Source organism: Brassica rapa, chromosome A08 (genome assembly GCF_000309985.2).
Source record: "Brassica rapa cultivar Chiifu-401-42 chromosome A08, CAAS_Brap_v3.01, whole genome shotgun sequence".
Classification (NCBI taxonomy): Eukaryota; Viridiplantae; Streptophyta; class Magnoliopsida; order Brassicales; family Brassicaceae; genus Brassica; species Brassica rapa.
This window is the reverse complement of record NC_024802.2, coordinates 13140671-13158914: the sequence shown is the minus strand read 5'-3', so window position 1 is coordinate 13158914 and position 18244 is coordinate 13140671. Positions and strand designations below refer to the sequence as shown.

At 38.7% G+C, this 18244-nt stretch overlaps 3 protein-coding genes across 4 annotated transcripts; 2 read left to right on the top strand and 1 right to left on the bottom strand.

Moving 5' to 3' along the window:
- The first annotated feature begins 581 nt into the window (after positions 1–581).
- Positions 582–1686, top strand: LOC103834427 (cyclin-dependent kinases regulatory subunit 1). Its single transcript, XM_009110496.3, has 3 exons — positions 582–830; positions 905–965; positions 1342–1686. Exons 1-3 carry the CDS (start codon positions 778–780, stop codon positions 1492–1494), a joined length of 267 nt encoding a protein of 88 aa, XP_009108744.1. The 5' UTR covers positions 582–777; the 3' UTR covers positions 1495–1686.
- Positions 1687–2177: 491 nt separating this feature from the next.
- LOC103834426 (D-3-phosphoglycerate dehydrogenase 1, chloroplastic) lies at positions 2178–4503 on the bottom strand. Its single transcript, XM_009110495.2, has 2 exons — positions 3870–4503; positions 2178–3622 (listed from the first exon to the last, which is right to left on the bottom strand). Exons 1-2 carry the CDS (start codon positions 4417–4419, stop codon positions 2367–2369), a joined length of 1806 nt encoding a protein of 601 aa, XP_009108743.1. The 5' UTR covers positions 4420–4503; the 3' UTR covers positions 2178–2366.
- Positions 4504–4718: 215 nt separating this feature from the next.
- On the top strand, positions 4719–17801 carry LOC103834538 (period circadian protein). Of its 2 annotated transcripts, XM_033276742.1 has the most exons (3): positions 4719–14505; positions 14600–15656; positions 15976–17801. In XM_033276742.1, exon 3 carries the CDS (start codon positions 16723–16725, stop codon positions 17617–17619), a length of 897 nt encoding a protein of 298 aa, XP_033132633.1. In that variant the 5' UTR covers positions 4719–14505; positions 14600–15656; positions 15976–16722; the 3' UTR covers positions 17620–17801. The 2 variants fall into 2 exon arrangements, with proteins under 2 accessions (XP_033132633.1, XP_018509129.2); XM_018653613.2 differs by having other exon boundaries at positions 4719–15656.
- Positions 17802–18244: the final 443 nt, after the last annotated feature.

Genomic DNA, 18244 nt, shown 5'->3' with positions numbered 1-18244 from the left:
CTGATCCGCCTTCTGAAAGGGCGAGTATATTATTGTTTTTAAAAGTTTTGCCTAATATAATTTATATGTTTGTGTTTGTATAATCATATTTTGTATGATATGAATTTAATAGAATATATAATTTTTGTAAGTATATTAAATAAATCAAATTTCATAAGTATGTATTTGTGTCATATGCGTTTCAGAAATTATTTTTAATAGTTATTTAAAATTTGCAATATGAAAGATTTTTTTGTAGTTTCATATATGATAAAAGTTTTGATTTCACACATTTTATTTATAAACTTAAGTAGTGTTTTATTATAATATAGAACAAATTATATAAATTGTTTGAGTAATAATGTAGGTTAATAATATCTAATTAAGCAAAATAATTTTCAAACAATAGAAATTTTAAAAGCCCATACACATACACAATGCATCAATAGAGGCCCAAGGCCCAAGTACAAAAAAATCACCTAAAAATTTAAAACATTTTATTTTCTCTCAGCCCACACAGAGATAAAAAGGAGTGGTTTGGTTCTGTTTGTGATTCTTCCCCCTAAAAAATTTCAAAACTCAAAAAGGCCAAAAATAATAATAATATAAAAACCGTTGGCTAAAAAATAAAACCCCTAGATTTCCAGTTAATTACATTGATGCCCCCAATCACACTTTTAACTCCATTTAATACACTCCTCGTCACTTTAGGGTTCTCACTCCAAAAGCGATCGATCTATCTGAATCATCTTCTCATTTCCGTTTCAATTGGTAGGGTTTTTGAATCGACGAGAAGAGATGGGTCAGATCCAGTACTCTGACAAATACTTCGACGATACTTTCGAGTACAGGTATGTATACAGCTTCAATTTCGTTTCCAAAATTTCCACAAGAGCCTTGATCTGTTGTGTACGTGTACCTACAGGCACGTCGTGCTTCCTCCTGACACCGCTAAGCTTCTCCCGAAGAATCGTCTTCTCTCCGAAGTAAGTTTTCTTCTTCGCGTTCCTGATTCTGTGATTGTGATCTGATAATCGATTTGTGGATCATCGGAGTCGAAAGCGATAACTCTCTCCGTTTAGGGATTGCGATTTGAAAGTTATCTAAGGAATCGTATACTCTGGATTTACAAATACGAAGAGTGTTCTCGCTAACTCTCAGTAGATGCTTTTTTTGTGTGTGTGTATTTTTGATATCAAGAACGACTCTTGTTAGGTTTTATTTAGATGTAGAACAGTGTGTGGGATGTTTAAGATTCTATACTTGTTACTTGGTGCTGCTACCTAGTGATGAAGATATAATGTATACATTCTTGTTTGCATCTCTCTGATGCACAAATGTATTGTGGGGTTTTTTTTGTAGAACGAGTGGCGTGCGATTGGAGTGCAGCAGAGCCGTGGATGGGTCCATTACGCCATTCATCGTCCTGAGCCACACATCATGCTCTTCAGGAGGACTCTCAATTACCAGCAGCAGCAGCAGGAGAACCAAGCTCACAACGTCCTCGCTAAGTGATTCTGAGTTGTGTGCTACAAAAACATTGGCTGTTGTTACTTGTTCTGTTTCTTGTAAACATGGTTTGTGAGCCACCTCTAATAACTTTGTGTTCATGTTTATCTTGGTTGGAGTTGGAGAAAAACATGCGAGTGATAAAACTGACTACTTTGATGTTATGCATTGTTTGATATATCGTGTTTCTTCTTCTTCTTTCTGCCTCTTTGTTTACTTATTTTTCTAACAATTCGTGTTTGTGTTGCTCTCAACCATATTGAATATTGTAGTTTGTTGTTGAGTTCCGTACTCCATTTAACTAACTGTCCAGATTAACTTATTACTAGCAGATGTCAAGTCCCATTTTCAATATTATACGTATTTGGTGTCAAGTTGCATAGTCCATTTAACTAATTGTTCATATTAACTTGTGAGTTGTGACTTTTAGCACCTGGTCAAATCCGATTTTCAGTATCATACTTTGGTGTTGAGTTGGATAGTCCATTTAACTAATTTTCCAGATTAACTTTTGACTTACCAGCTGTCCAAATCAAATTTCATTACGATAGTTGGTGTTGAGTTGGATAGGCATGTAACTAATTGTCCAGATTTTAAATGTCATTATAAAATGAGCTTGTGCCTAACTAAATCTTTTGTTGATATTACAACAAGGGCCAAATTTAAGTTTCACAATAGAGCTTTCAAGATTCAGAGAAGAAAGAACCAATGCAGAAAAAGAGTTGAAAACATCACAAAGATTACCACTCTCAACATTACCAAAATTGTCTGAAAATCCAAAGATAAACTTTATTGCCTAAAAACCCAACAAACGGAAAACACTTCATCAAATCCTCCCTCACATTCAAGGTACAAGAATCAACAACAACACAGCAAACTTAGAGCTTGAGGAAAACAAACTCCTCAATCGCTGGGATCTCTCCAATCTTCTTAAGAGTCTCCTTGCTTGGCTGATCATCTACTCCAATCGCCATGATGGCTTGCTTCCTCGGCGCAATCCTCCCAACGCTCATGAAGTTAACATTAACATTAGACTCTCCAAGGATGCTCCCCACCGTCCCAATCATACCCGGCTGATCAACCTGCCTGCACAGTATGATACTACCTTCAAGAGTCACATCCACCTCAAAAGATCCAACCTTCGTCAAATGCGGGATCCCATCTTTCACCCTTCCTTCCACTTTCACCTCTCCTGATTCAGACAAAGAACTCGCGAACTTGGACTCCACGTTGCCTAGCTGAACTGTTATTGTCTCCAACGGGTTCTCTGGTGACCCGTCCAAGAGCACACGCTCCTCCGAGAGTCTGAGTCCTCTCTGCTTGGCTGTGAAGTCAGCGTTGACCAAGTTGACGTACACGTCAGAGATCGGCTCGATGATTCCCTTGGTGATCATGGCTCGGAGCAGTCTTGTGTCTAGATCATCAGTGGCTCGTGCTGACGTGTAGGAGACTTTCACGTTCTTCACGCCGCTTCCTCCAGCCACGAGCTGCACCGCTAGTCTCCCTAGCTTCTCGGCTAGTATCACATACGGTTTCAGCTCAGTCAGAACCTCAGCAGAGACCATAGGTGCATTGACAGCAGTAGCAGCGAGCTCTCCGTTCAAAGCTCCAACAACAGCTTCAGCGATCTCAATAGCAACTCCTTCCTGAGCCTCCATCGTGCTGGCTCCAAGATGAGGTGTCACAGTGACATTCTCGTGCTGCACCAGAGGGCTGTCTTTAGCCGGCGGCTCAGTAGTGAAAACATCAAGCGCAGCCTGAGAAACAATCCCAGCATCAAGAGCCCTCACCAACGCGTCTTCGTCTATCACACCTCCACGAGCAACGTTAACGATACGAACTCCCTTCTTCATCTTCGCGAACGTTTCGTCGTTGAGTATCTTGTTCGTTGCAGGTGTAAGAGGCATGTGGAGCGAAATGAAATCCGCAGTCGCCAAGGCTTCGTCGAAGCTCACCAGCTCAACACCAATGGCGTGTGCACGGTCTGCAGGTGCGTAAGGATCATGAGCAATCACACGCATGCCGAGACCTTTAGCACGACGAGCAACTTCGGTCCCAACTTTCCCGAATCCCATCACTGCGAGGGTCTTGCCGACGAGTGAAACACCAACATACTTGTTCCTCTTCCACTCTCCTACATTAAACACAAGATTACACATACAAGAACCATCAAGACTCCAACTTTCATCAACAAGGCTTAGTAAAATACAAGACTTTTAAGTTCAAACGTACTCAAAGTATGAAACTTTCAAGTTCAAACGTATTCAAAGTATGAAACTTTATGTTCAAACGTACTCAAAGTATGAAACTTTCAAGTTCAAATGTATTGAAAGTGTGAAACTTTATGTTCAAACGTATTGAAAGTATGAAACTTTACTGACCAGCTTTAACAGACGCATCAGACTGAGCGACGTTTCTAGCCATGGAGGCTAAAAGTGCGATCCCATGCTCAGCGGCGGCGATCGTGTTAGCCGTGGGGGCGTTAACGACAAGACACCCAAACTCAGTCGCGGCGCTCAGATCCACGTTGTCAATCCCAACACCAGCGCGTCCAACGACCTTGAGACGTCCGCGAGAGGACTCGAAAACCTCCCGACCAACTTTAGTTCCACTGCGAACGATCAAGGCGTCGCAGAGGGAGATCTTGGTGTTGAGCTCCTCGGGGGTCATGTTGTAAGAGCAGTCGACATTCGCGAAACCCTCCAGGAGCTTCACGCCGGCCTCGCCGAGCTTCTCCGCGACGAGGATCGTGGGTTTGGATCCGTCTCCGGCGGTGCAGGATACGAGGACGAGGCGGCGGCGAGGGGTGTTAAGGCTGCGAGATGGGAGGGAGATGGCGGATGGGAGAGGGGATCTGGAGGAGAGGGAAAAGGTCTTGAGGGGGTTGGTGGCGGCGACGGAGATCGCGGAGGATGCGGCGGCGGCTGACATTGCTAACCGCTTTGTTGAGTGATGTGTGAAATAGAGAGAGAGAGAGAGAGAGAGAGAGATCTAAAGGGTGGCGGTGTTGAGGGTTTTATAGTCGGTTTAAGGGGTTGGTGTGATGTGATAGTGTAGGAGAAGGCGATGGACTCTCACGCGCCTTATAAGCGACTGAGCGGAAGCATGCAATAACAACAGCTTTTTCTCCGACCATTAGACAGATTAGAGAAAAGTTTTACCTGAATCTTAGGGACTTATGTGAACATTTACTACACATAATGTTTGATTTAGCCAAAAGCAGGCACGATTAAAACTGCTTGCTCATTAGGAGGTAAACAACAAATAATGCTGGTCTCGCGCGTGGGTATACTTTCAGGGTTGGGGTGGGTTTTTGTAGTTTCCAAATGTTTCGCCGAATAGAGTTGTGCATCTATTAAAGGAAAAGCAGCCTTTACAAATAAAATTTGGCAACTTCGAGTAAAAGTCAAAAAAATATTCATTTCTTACACATATCTTAAGCATCGAAGATTTTGGCACTGCAAAGTTAGATCTTGAAGCCTTAACGTGGTGGGGACATGGCAGATCATTGCTGCAATTTTAAATACTGTATCCTTTTCAATACTTTAAACATTTAAGCAAAGAAAAAGGCAACAAAACTGCTTGCTCATTAGGAGGTGATTCAAGTGAGAGATCATGTTTGGCAGAGCCAGTTATTTATCCAGATCTTAAGCTTCCATAGGATTTCAGCTTATTCGACAGAAAAAAAGTCAACTCAAATTACTTCTAATGTTCTACTAGTAACTATGGAGCAGGAATGTTGGCACACATATAAAACAATGTTACATGAGGAGGAGAGATGGGAAATGCTAAACACTATAACTTACTAATTTTTTGAATTGTCATCAACATACACAAATTCAATTAAGATTAGACTCGGTATCTATAAAAGTAAAAAGGGATGGTTGATTATGAGCACCACGTACAATATTGTATGTCTTTGAATTTCGAGTCCGAGGATGTACGTAATCTTAAAAATCTAAAAGTTTTTCTTGATCAATTGTGTTTTTTCGTTGTAAGTTGCAAAAGCAGCCCATTCCAAAAACATTTTCGACACTTGAAAACAATATATCGTAAACGTCACATAAAATTCTCAGAAATGAAAATTTAATAATATATTAATGATATTATAAGCGAATGTCCTTGTTCTAACCCAAATAGTAAAAGATCACACTAGAAAGGAGGTACGCATTAGAGAGAGTGTCACTTTCACTAATTGAAAAATAGTTGTAGACTTCAAATTTGAATGCATAAACTTCCAGTTTAAATTTCAGGGCAAGTTGTTAGTCTGCGTCACCTTACACATACAAATACAAAAAGTAATACTAGTATTATATAGTAAAATAATTTCATTTAGTAGAGCTTTACATATACTAGGTGTTAACTTGTGGGGAAGACTTGAAAGTATATATTGGTGGCTGTGAAGTAAGTTTACTTTATGGCACGTGAAATATTTGCTTTGTGTTTGTTTGGAACGGCTTAGAGATGCATTGTTTTTGGTAGGTTGACCTGTCCAAAACCCCTTACTAATCGTGCTCCGTGTATGGACATTATCACAACCAAAAATGAACTAATCGTGCTTTGTATATGAATATTATCACAACAAAACTGTACATAGTGGGTGAAAAGTTGAAGAATTATAATTGAAAGGACCAAGAAGACTATGGCACGTCCAAGACTACAACGACGTGTTCAAAATCCAAGTCAGCCAAGGGCAAAGCAGAAAAATCTACACCTGCCTCCAAAGGCAAGGAAAGCGATGCGGAGTAAGAATCTGAAGAGACACCCAAGGAACCAGAACCAGTTACAAAGGGAAAATCAGTTGGTTCAGGCAAGTCAGAAAGTCCAGTAAGAAAAGGAAGCGATGAGTCTGGGCCTCAAGAAAGGCTTTCCATCTTTTCTCCTTTGTAATGTGATTTAATTAAGGAAAGCTAAGGTCAGCTCAGCGACAGGTGGTATGCAGTGGCCGTGTCTAGGCATTAGAAATGTAGTAGGATTGTTTTAAAGACAAGAAGCATAGTAGATAAGTTCACTTTCAAACTATTTGCTGTAAATCTTTCTAAACCGTTATTCAAAGCTTTTTTTTTTTTTGTAATTTGTAAATGCTTTTATTACATTAGATTAAAAAAAGCCATACATAATATTAGAATCAAACATGAAAAGGGTAAATGACAAAAAACAAAACCTCAATCAATCAATCAATCAATCTCAAACTTCTGATCCTTGCTAAGCTGCCGATGTGTCTTTGTTTTCTTTTGTGTTGACGGCCAAAACATCATCCTTGAGGTAAAGTATGGACAAATTTCTTTGGTCGGGGGGGGGGGGGGGGGGGGATTTTCGATATCATCCCAGCAAGTTGGACATGAAGGCTTGTGCCGCAGCCACGGGAGAATACAATTTCTATGAAAACTGTGGTCGCAACAACGCAACTTCATGATGATGGTCCCCGGCTGGCCAAACTCTTGTAGACAGATTGGACAGTATGGTTCTGTTGGTATTCTTCGACCTTGAGCGTTGTAATCATTCAAGTCAAAAAAGTTGTTGAACGATCTTTATTTGACAGCTTCAACTTGTGCTTCAACCAAAAAACCAGTTTTTTTTCTCATGGCGTCTTGGAAGATTTTGGGAAGGATGAACAGTTGAATCCATCTGTCTATGGCTGTCTTAGACAAGATTTTAGACACCTATCCACTGCAAATTTCTTCTCCAGCAAGAAAACAAGGTGGTATCTCAAATTCGACTACAGCTGATGAAGCTAGGGTTCTTTGTTTTACAAGATTTTCACGGCCATCAATACTACTCCGCACAATAGTCCGTTCAACTTCTCGGATCCTTATAGAGAAGGATCGTGAAATCTGGGAATCAATGGCATGAGTCTTGGAGTCGTAGTTTAGAATCCTTGTTGTTGAGACGTTTCCGGACATCTTCTTGTTGAATCCTTTACCAATAAAACTCAATATGCTTCTTTTCTTGTGTTATCTAGTGATTGATTTGTTTGATATTTATAGAGAAGCAAAGTTAGAAAAAAAGAGGAAAAGACGGTTGCTCGTAAGCTACTACGTGTCGACTCCACGACTACCAATCATCAGCTGTGAAACGACACCGTATAAAGCGCGAGTGAAACAGTAAAAAGGAAAAAAGGAAAATCCCCTTTTTACAAAAGGAAAAGGAAAAGGAAAAACACTTTTACGGTGGTGGACCCCAAAACTCTAGACATCATCTTGTTGTGTCGATGAGTCTCTCCACGCAGGAGCTTTGTAGAAGTGAGAAGTTGCACTTGTGTCTTCAACTGAGTCAGGAATCATGGAGATCTCTAAGACTCAAAGTCAGGAACTAACAAACAAATTGGAGGATTTTCAAGTTCCCGTGGGATTATGATGAATGCAGGTAGACCAGACCCATTGCCAAATCTTCAGCTACTTTCATACATGATAAGAAACCTGAAAATGCAAGGGCACAATTGCTATATGAAGTAAATCTTCTACAATTTCAAATTGTGCTAGTTTCTGTTGAACTTGGTGCTCGTCAGCGCCTGATCCACGAGTCCAACCTGATCGACATTGATCTGGCCCAAAGTTGGCCCATCGATCCTTGCCCGAACATTCTGAGATTGACGCTCAAAGAGCCATCATCTCGAGGGGGCGTATAAGACACAAAGTATCCCACATCGGTAGTTGGAAGAGATCCTAAGTAATATATAAGATAGATGGACCACTCCACTTATCACCAATTGATTTTAGGTTGGAAGCCTATCTAACTTAACATGGTATCAGAGCGGTCTTGTTAAACCAACAGATCCTCACAAAAATTTTCTTTTCTTCGCTTATGATGGATATTTCATCTTCTTTAAACATCATTCAGCCCACCCTTAACATTGATCCGCGACACCCTATTACGGCGGTCAATGATACCATTCAAATTACCCTAATGAGTGATTTATACTCTCTCAAATAAGAGGTCGAGTTGTAGCACTTAGGGATCGAATTCACAGGGAGCTAGGGAACCTAGGAAATTAATATGATTTGTTAAACAAGATTGATTTAGAATTTTTAAATATAAATTGCAGTTTTTATATTGAACAAGTATTTGTTCAATAGCTGGTTTGAGATTTTGGTGTTTAAAAAGGAAATAGTTAGACTTAGGGTTTTTATTCAAGAAACTTGAGATTATAATCCTACAGATGCGTAATGAGTTGCATGCATGATAATGTAAAGCTCAACTACTTAGTCTACAAGTCCATCAGCGTTCACAATGTTTGGACTTGTCTATTAACTAGATCTATTAATCTCAACTGTCGTATTTTGATCAATAGAAAATATCGAAACAAAACTTGCTTCTACACTCACAAAACCATCTCTTTATTACTTGTCGTGGAAAAAATCCGCCTTTGTATGCTTAAATAATTTCTGCGATGTATTTATTTATTCAATAAAAAAGGTTCAAGGAGTGGCTATTGTTACATACAGCAATATTGGGCCGGTTTGTTGTATGAGAATGTTGTCAGCATAATGCAGACGAGAGATACGTATATAGTGTGAATCTTGGATTTAAATTGGTTGCATGTTTTGTTACATTTATGCTTTCTCCACTTAGTGCTTATGCAGTTTGTTGCAATTTTTGGTGTGAGAATGTCACTAGCTTTGAGGAGAATGACTTCCAGGTAGTCTTCTCTATTACTTTATTTGCATCAACCACCACTTATAGGGCTCAAATAATGCATTTGAGATCTTGCTTAGGGTGATAAGATTGGGACTCTGTTTCGAACCGCTTCTTATATGTATATTGATTTAATTATATGCATCTATTAAGAATGAAATGATTATTCACTTCTGGTTCCTGTCTCAACTATTCTGCTCTTGTAAAAATCTACTTTTATGCTATATAGTTATTGAATTGCCTTCTGAATCTCTGTTGTTATTTTAACCTGCAGGTACTGCAAAAGGGCATTCCATGAGCAACTTACATGACCAATAAGCTGATTTCAGCTACAGGTCTCCAGCTCTAAGGGTTATGATCAGAAACCTGAAAGTGCAAGGGCACTGTTGCTGGATGAAATTGTATTATAATGACCATAGTACAGCGAACCAGGTAAAAGTCTTCTAGGAGAACCTCCAACGGTAGAGCTGGCTCTGTGACTAGCTCATGAACATATTCTGTCTTCCCGTCAACTTCTCTGTGCGACCTTTCCAATGAAACGCCATATATACGGCTAGGCAACTCTGTCATTGACCACTAGAACCATATAAACAAGCGCACATTTTTCTGTAGAAGTCTTTCAGTATCATTTGGAATGAAACTCCTCTTCCCACAGCTGTTTCTAAGTAACATCCTTGGTGAAACCTGTATAATCTTTATCTTATATATATGTAGGCTCCATACCCTGAGCAATAAATCTTCTTTAACGCCATGTCCTGAGAACCTCAAATCCTGAATAGTTATCCAAAGAAGAAATCTCACTTGTACATGATTACATGGCTACAAACTCGTCCACATAAGATATGCTTTACGAGCTGAATAGATTGAGATGAGCCACTTTGATAAATTTCTTGGGCTTTCAACTTAAAACTAATTGGCGGTAAGTAGAGTGGCTCATGACCTTTATATATTACTTAAGTTCTATTCATATTTTTTGATGTGAGATCTTCTCTCCAACACTCTCCCTCGAAATGATGGTGCGTATAACCATTAATCTTGCAGAATCCATCATATTCCCTCCGAGACAATGCTTTATTAGGCTTCCAATTTAAAACCAATTGACAATTAGTGGATTGACCCAAGTTCCTTATATATTATTCATGTCACATTTATATTTCCAATGTGAGATCTTTATCTCCAACACCTTCCCTCGAGATAATGGTAGTATAACCATTATTCTCGACAATCCATCATACCCCCTCTGAGATAATTCTCTTTTCTAGCAATCTTGGCGGAACTGAGCCTTCTATGGACCATCAGCTAATAGGATGATCGGACCACTTTCCGGACTGGATAAGTGGGTTAGGGTGTAGGCCCACTCTGATAGCATGATCAATTTTTTGGGCTTCCAACTTAAAACCAATTGACGGTAAGTGGAGTGACATAGGTCCCTTATATATTACTTAAGTCTCATTCATATTTTTGATGTGGAATATTCTTTCCAACACACTTTGCATACAGCTTGGAAAAATATTTAGAAATCTGCTCTACAAATAGTTTCAGCTCCGCTGTTCCTCCCAGCTCAACCAACTTTTAATTTTCTTTTTTCTTGGATTTCTATTCCATAGACTTGCAGTACCATAAGCTTATTATACCCAAGGAGCAAAGAAGAGTCTGACTACGTTCTTGGTAGTAACAAGGAACAAACTTGAGATCCCCTAACACTGACAACTTTAAGGTCAGATGACAATTCATCAGCAGCATCTAGTGATTCGTTGTGGCATGTCTAAGGTTAGGTTCCAAGGACATGTACCAGATTCTTTTGTGTGTGTGTGCTTTCTGCATTGGGAGAAATCGTTTCTTTTTCTGGAATTGAATCAGGTTTGCTTACCCAACTCTCAACGGTTCTGTAACTAACTTGACCAGATTGAAAGTAGTCATTTGGGCCATTGAGAATAAGTTGTCCTGTAATATTCTGTGGCTACTCATAATTACACTCTCTCTATGCCTTGAAAGTATCTGATATCTGCACACAAAAAAGAAAGCACTTGTAGATCTGTTAGATGGCGCTGGTTTTCATATAGTTTTTTTTAGCACAATTTTGGGCGTTTAAAAGAAATTACTTTCTAAATATTTTAGATGGCCTTGAAGAATGACATCTATTTCATTTTTTAAATGAAATCGGGACCATTTCATTATTTTTTTTGTAAATGAAGCTCACGTTCTTTCTTGTACCGGTATGGAGTACACTAGGGGCTTACATTATATGCATATCATCATTGGAAAATCAAGGTTGGGATATTTCTGAAGAATGGGAACAAAAACGTATCTTATTTGCAAATCTGGAGAGAACATCTGAACATGGTTTCTTCCTTCCTTTTATCAGTTATCAAAGACGAAATACTTTTTTATCAACAAAGAACCGTAGCTTCACCGGACAAACTAAGTCATTAGTCATAACCATGTAATTTTCCATACAATTAAAATAAAATGCTCTTTATAAAAGAAGACAGAAAAGAAATTAAGGAATGCATAGAGAATATAGTTCTGTACCAAGAAATAACAATGAGAAATAGCTTAAAATTGTTTTGTTTATCTTCCAATGTAGGCATACTTTCACGTCTATGGCTCTATATTTTATTGGTTTGAAGTGAAGTATTATCACTTTAAGTATTTTATATACAAAACCTAGTGATAGTATAGCTGATTTCTATATAGATTTGAACGCTGTCAAATTTCAAGATTCAAAGATAAGATCAGAACATATGTGTAACTAATTTGAGCTTCTTCTGAACATATGAATACAAATCATGAAGATTGAGCTTAATTTTTTTTTCATTTTACAAAATTTGGTTAATACGATTTGTTAATGATATTTCTATAATATTATTCAAGAAGTCAGTTTCATACGTAACACCTTTATTTTAATTTTGACAATGTTTACTACATTGATAGTTTGATGAGTTGAAAATATCATAAATATTCAATTATTAAGTTTGATTTTTACTTTATAATTTGATCAAGTTGGACATGTCGGCTTGCGGCCCAAACAAGTGAAAATACAATCCCTATGAAAACAATGGTCGCAATAACGCAACTCGGCGATGATGTCGCTTCTACTCTGACCAAACTCTTGTTGACAGATTGGAAAATTTGGGTTTGTTAGTATTCTTCGACCTTCAGAGTCGTAATCATTCAAGTCAACAAATTCATTGAAATATGTTTCTTTGACCGCTTCAACTTGAACTTCAACCAAGAAACCACAACTTTTTTTGCCTAGTTCATTGGCTTGCATGTTTTGCCTAGTTCAATGCCGTTTTTACATATTTTAGGAAAAATAATCACATGAATTCAGCTCTTTATGGTTGTCTTATAAAAGTCATTATGCACATAACGACTGCAAATTTCTTCTTCAAAAAGAAGAAACGGAATCTCAAATGCGATTGCAGTTGATGAAGATATGATTTTTTGTGCTATCACATTTTCATGATGACTTCCATTAAGCCGCAAAATATCTTGTTTAAATTGTCAAATCCGTATGGAGAATTATCATGAAATTTGAGACTAAACGACGGTGTGCATCTTCGAGTCATAGTTTATGGTCTGTGTCGTTGAGATTCCCTCGGCTATATCGTTATTACCAAAGCTTTGATAAGTGCAGTTCATTTTTCTTTTTGTATTTTTCGGATCAAAGATCTTTTTTTTGTCACAACTCGGATCAAAGATCTATTGTTTAATATTTATAGATAAGAAAAAGTTTAGAAAAAAAGGAAATACAATTAGTTTCCATAAAAAAAAGAAATAAAATTAGAAAAAGAAAGAAACATGATGTTTTTGTCTTAAAAAAAGGAAAGGTTAACAAAAAAAAAAAAGAGGAAGGTTTCATTCACACCCAAAGGCACAACCGGTTAAATTTAAAATTAGAGCTGAACCGAAAAAAAAAACAAAAAAAAATAGCGATGCCAGAAAGGCACGAACCTCCCGTCCTCCCCTGCTCAAAGTCCTTGGCTTTCGCCGCCGCACAGGTTTCCGTCTCGATCCGCCGGAAAGTGTCCTAGTCTCGCCGTCGACTGCAACGAGTTCTGTTCCAGTCGTCAACCATCTGTGGCAAGTTTTCCTAGTCTCGCCATCGACTGCGACAAGTTGTGTCTGAGCGTTCTGTTTCAGTCGCCCACCATCTGTTCGATTGAATGCCTGAACGGTTTTGCATCTGATGATTCTGTGACTTTTACCTCCACGATTTCTTGGCTTCGCTTTTATCCAGACTCTTTATGAAGAAGCTGATTCTGGGGATGTTGTGAGTTTTCTGACTTGGTAAACGTTGAGCACGAACATGCCTATGATCATAGCAGCTATGATTATTGCAATGGTGCTTGGCTTTAGCTTGCTTGTTTCCGTCTGGTTTGGTGGAGCCGAGTTTCTGAGCTTGACTGTTGTTGGAGGGTTTGAAAGAGTACAAGGCATTGAACAAAGGGTCTTCAATGGCTTCCCTCATAGCTTTGGATTACCACTCGGCCTTCTGGTTGTGATTGTAGGGGATATCGACTGTAGCGTTTGATGGAAGAGAGCCGCTCAGAAGATATCAAGAAAGATACAAGAACCTGTACTGCTTCGTAAAGGTTTTCTTTGCCAAGGAAACGACCATTAGCTGAGAGATTCAGGAGCTGTGGAGACTAATGGCACTGTTGATAGTACTCTCTAGTCCAAATCACCAGAGAGATTGTTGCCTCCAATGGAGATGATCCCGAAGCTCAGTGGGTTTTGAAGACCCGTTGAAGAATTTTTTTGACAGATCCAAAATCCTTAGATGTGGAATCGAGACACAACCCCAAGAAGGTGTTTGTTGGACTTGGGCAGTACCAATCTTGTGACTCTTAACATGTCTTGTGTGTGTGTTGGGCTTCCCAAGCTCTAGACACAAATCATTATAGTTCCAGTTGCGTACAACATAGAGAGAGGGTCCCTGAAGGATAGAGTAAGTATTTGAAAGATAGCAGAAGAACACCATCAGTGCTGAGGGCTTGGAGTTTTCTGGAGGCTAGAAGAAGGCGAAATCGAAACAATGAGAAAAGGTTGCTTCGGCTGGAAGTCATAGTCTCTCGCGTTAACAAATACATGTACACATTTGTGGTAACCCCTTAATGCTTAACACCAAGAAGCTCTAGATTTTCTATCTCAAAGTACCATTTATTATCGTTTATACAAATTAATATATTGATGAGAGAAGAAAATCAAGCGATGTGTTTTAGTCACTATGTCTCTCCTCTTCTTGTCGATGTCGTGTGATATCATCATGGGAAAACATGTTGCTGTTTATCCATTGGCTCATTTGGTGGTTACCAAATTTTAGATCAGATCTTTGATGCAGGCCATTAACTAATCCAAGTCGGCAATATTACTTGCGTAAGTTAGCAAAAAAAAAAAAAAAAAAATTACTTGCGTATAAAAGAAGGCACAAGACATCCAAAGGACCTAACCTAATTTCGGTTCACGACAGGGGGCCGTAATGGCACGAGAGCTACACGGAGCCTTCCAAGAGTGGATAGAGCAAGAGAACAACAAAAGAGAAAAAGATAATCTCTATAGCAAGTGGGAGTTCGAGTCTTTGTCTTTGTTATAGTTTCTCTTTAAGCCTTGTACCTGAAACACAAAGAAAGCGCTGGTTTAGAACGTTGTATAAACCTTTGATAAGAAAGTGGATGTTTGTTGGAGAAGGTTCCCACACGAGTTGTACCCTTGCGGAGGGGAATTCCTTAAATTAATCTTGGTATGTCAGAGTTACTTTAAGTTTGTGTTTAAACTGTGTTTAATGTGTGAATCGAAGTTAAGATCCTTACAAGTCGATTTTCTTCGTAATCGGTGAGTCTTTTTTATCTCCATAATTGTCGAGTGTGATCTTCAAGCAAACAAAACTTGGCGATTCTGCGTTGTCGGCGTGTTTCTGTTCTTGTTGGGCGCTACAGTTTAATCCTTCCAAAAGAACTCTTGCGCGTTCTATGTAACAAGAAAAGGAATCGTAAAACCGCCATGGCCCCATGGAGAAGATTGGCAAAAACGGTTAAGACCGCATTGAACTTATATTAAAATCGATCAAATTGAACCAAAATAATTTTCTTTTGCAACAATCTTTTAAGTATATACAAAAAGAAACAGTATACCTCTCATTGGGTTAGGATGGGCTTATTCGAAACGACACAGTTGCCAGTTAAGAAGCAGACAGCATGGACAGGTTAGGACTAAAGTACAAGAATGTTGTAAGAAGAAAAAAAAGGAAGAAGGGATAAGCAAAACGACGCCGTTCCGCACCTCACCGTCTCTCTCGTTTCTCCGTCATCAGGATAGCCTGCGCATGGTGCGAGCCGTAACCGTAACCGTAACCGTAACCTCCGCGACGGCGTCCTCGGAGCCGGCAAATCAAAACCCTGGAGCCGCGTGGCATCACGAAGACTCGTCCGGTGTCCCCGGAGATGAAGGACATAGTGGGCGAGTCGGTGATACCTCGCACACAAGCTCTCAAGCGCATTTGGGCCTACATCAAGGAACACGATCTTCAAGTAATAAATACTATATCTTATGACTTAGGCTCTTTATCTTATGTGTCCCTGTTTCCTCCATGTTGTGATGATAAACTTGAAGGACTTCATCTGATTGAGAGAGCTTGAATTGGAGTTTATGCATCTCGCCATCTTGGATTATTTTCCTTTGCCCTGTCTATTGATTCTTTTATCTCTGTTTTAGTTGGAAACTAATGTAGACTCGCCGAAGCTTGGCTTTGCTTTATTTAGCTCACTCCATCTCCATGAGAAAGTTTGCTTGTATTATGTTTATTAGATTAGTGTTCCTCGACTTACATGAGTAAATGTTGTTCTTCAGGATCCACAAGACAAGAAGGTTATAATCTGCGATGAGAAGCTAAAGAAGATATTTGAAGGCAAAGACCGTGATGGGTTCTTGGAGATTGCAAAGCTTATCGGTCCTCACTTTCTCTGAATGAATTTACCTGAGAGAAAGACACAATTGCTGACCCTATGACCGTATGTTTTGGTGAGCTTATGAAAGATCAGAATATATATATATATATATATGTTAGTATAAGTAGAGTTTAAGAAGTTTTATGCAACCAAGTAGTAGTTTAAAGCGGGATAATCTTTTCTTGGGTTTATATGTGTCTCCTTTGCCTCCCATTGCAGTTAAAATATGTGCTTTAGTTTGTCTTAGGACTTGAAGAAACTCTTTTAATGCATCTGTTCTTCATCTTATTCACTTTTTGTCTTTCACATTATACTGTCAAAAAAAAAAAAAAAACAAAAAAGGCTATCCTAGGGAATTTATAAAATATTTTCATGATTCGATTTTCAAGATCACATCTGCTATGAAGATAATAAAAAGGGAAAAGGGAAAATCCTTTTCATGATTAATTTTGGAGATAAGATAATCAAATTTTATATTTCCTTTCTTCTACTGGGAACCGACTCTCAGTAGCTATAGGGCAGGCTCATCATAGTCTCTCTATAAATAGAGAACCTCTCAACTATCTATAGCTTACAAAAGCAAACAACGAGAAAGAAACACAGCGTCAAGGAGAAATCAAATATATTCTTAATCAAAGAAGAAGAAGCTATGGGTCTCTCTAAGGCACGCAAGCTACTCTTAGTCCTCGTCATCACTTCTTACGTCTTTTCCGGGACTGCTCATGCATGGAGCTGGAGCTGGGGATCTGGACAATCCGGTTCGAGCTGGGGATGGGGTTGGGGCTCCGACAATAATTCTGGCTTAGGTTCAGGTGGTTCAAACTCGAACTCAGGTGGTGGTTCAAGCTGGGGTTGGGGATGGAGCTCGAACGGAACAGACACAAACTGGGGTTGGGGAAGCAGCTCTGGCTCAAACCACTCAAGCGGCACTGGCTCTACACACAACAATCACAGCTCGGGCTCAAACCAGACACGCGGTAGTAGTATTGGCTCTTCACACAAAAACCACACGGCTCAAGTATCACCTAGAAGAAAGATTGAGGTTAGTGTGTGGAAGAACGGATTCGACTACCAAGAATGGGCTTCAAAGCATGCACCCTTCCACAGCAACGATGTCCTTTCTTTCAAGTACAACGGTAAAAGTCAATCCAAGACGAAGAAGCACAATAACAAGAACGATGTCTACTTGCTCCCGGACTTGAAGAGCTACAAGAGATGCGATGTGAGCAGAGGCAAGAAGCTAGTCGCGAGAGGAGGCTCATCATCAGGGTTTAAGTTGCTTCTCCGCAAGACTCATCAGACTTACTTCTTCGCTAGTGGAGACCACAACGGCTGCAACCACAACATGAAGTTCTCTATCTCCCCGATTCCTCGTTCTTCTTCACACACTAAACCCGAATTCCACATGCTTTCCCTTACGTTAAACTTCTACTTTGTTTCGTTGTTAGATTCTGTTTATTTTCCTTTTTCTTTTGTTTCTTGTGCCTCAAGTCAACGATGGACTGGGTACTCCAATTTCATAGTTTTTATCAAACTCATTGACTAAAATTTCAGGAACAATTTATTGGAATTTTTTCCGATCGATAGATAAAATAGCCAAATCACTTTCTATGAGAAAACTGAGCAAAATAATATTTTAAATGGTTTAGGTTTTAAATATCTTCAAATCTTATAAGATTTGTAAGAGATGTGAGATAAACAAAAAAACTTTGTCAATACAAAATCAAAGTGAGTAGAACAAGACAGTAAGCAATAATCTTAAGTTCTTTCACTGACCTAATTTGTTGTAAGATAAACCAAAAAATAGCTTTTACATATCCTATTAATTTAATTAGTAAATTAATAATAGAATAATAAACTTATTCTTAAAAATGTGGCACATATTTTACATTTTAATCATCTTAAACTTAAGCTTATACAAATATCTCTATAATATTATTTGAGAAGTTAGTTTTATACGTGTCGCGTTCACGTTCATTCTCACAATAGTTAATTACAGAGCTAACTTTAATGAACTAAGATATTACTTCTAATTATCATTATTAAAATCGATTTTACTTTTTATTTAATAATTTATGTTAATTAGAAGTTTTATGTTTCCAAATTAAAAATATAAGAAAAAGGAAACATCTATAAATTTTAAAACGAATTTAAAGAACATTTTATTTATA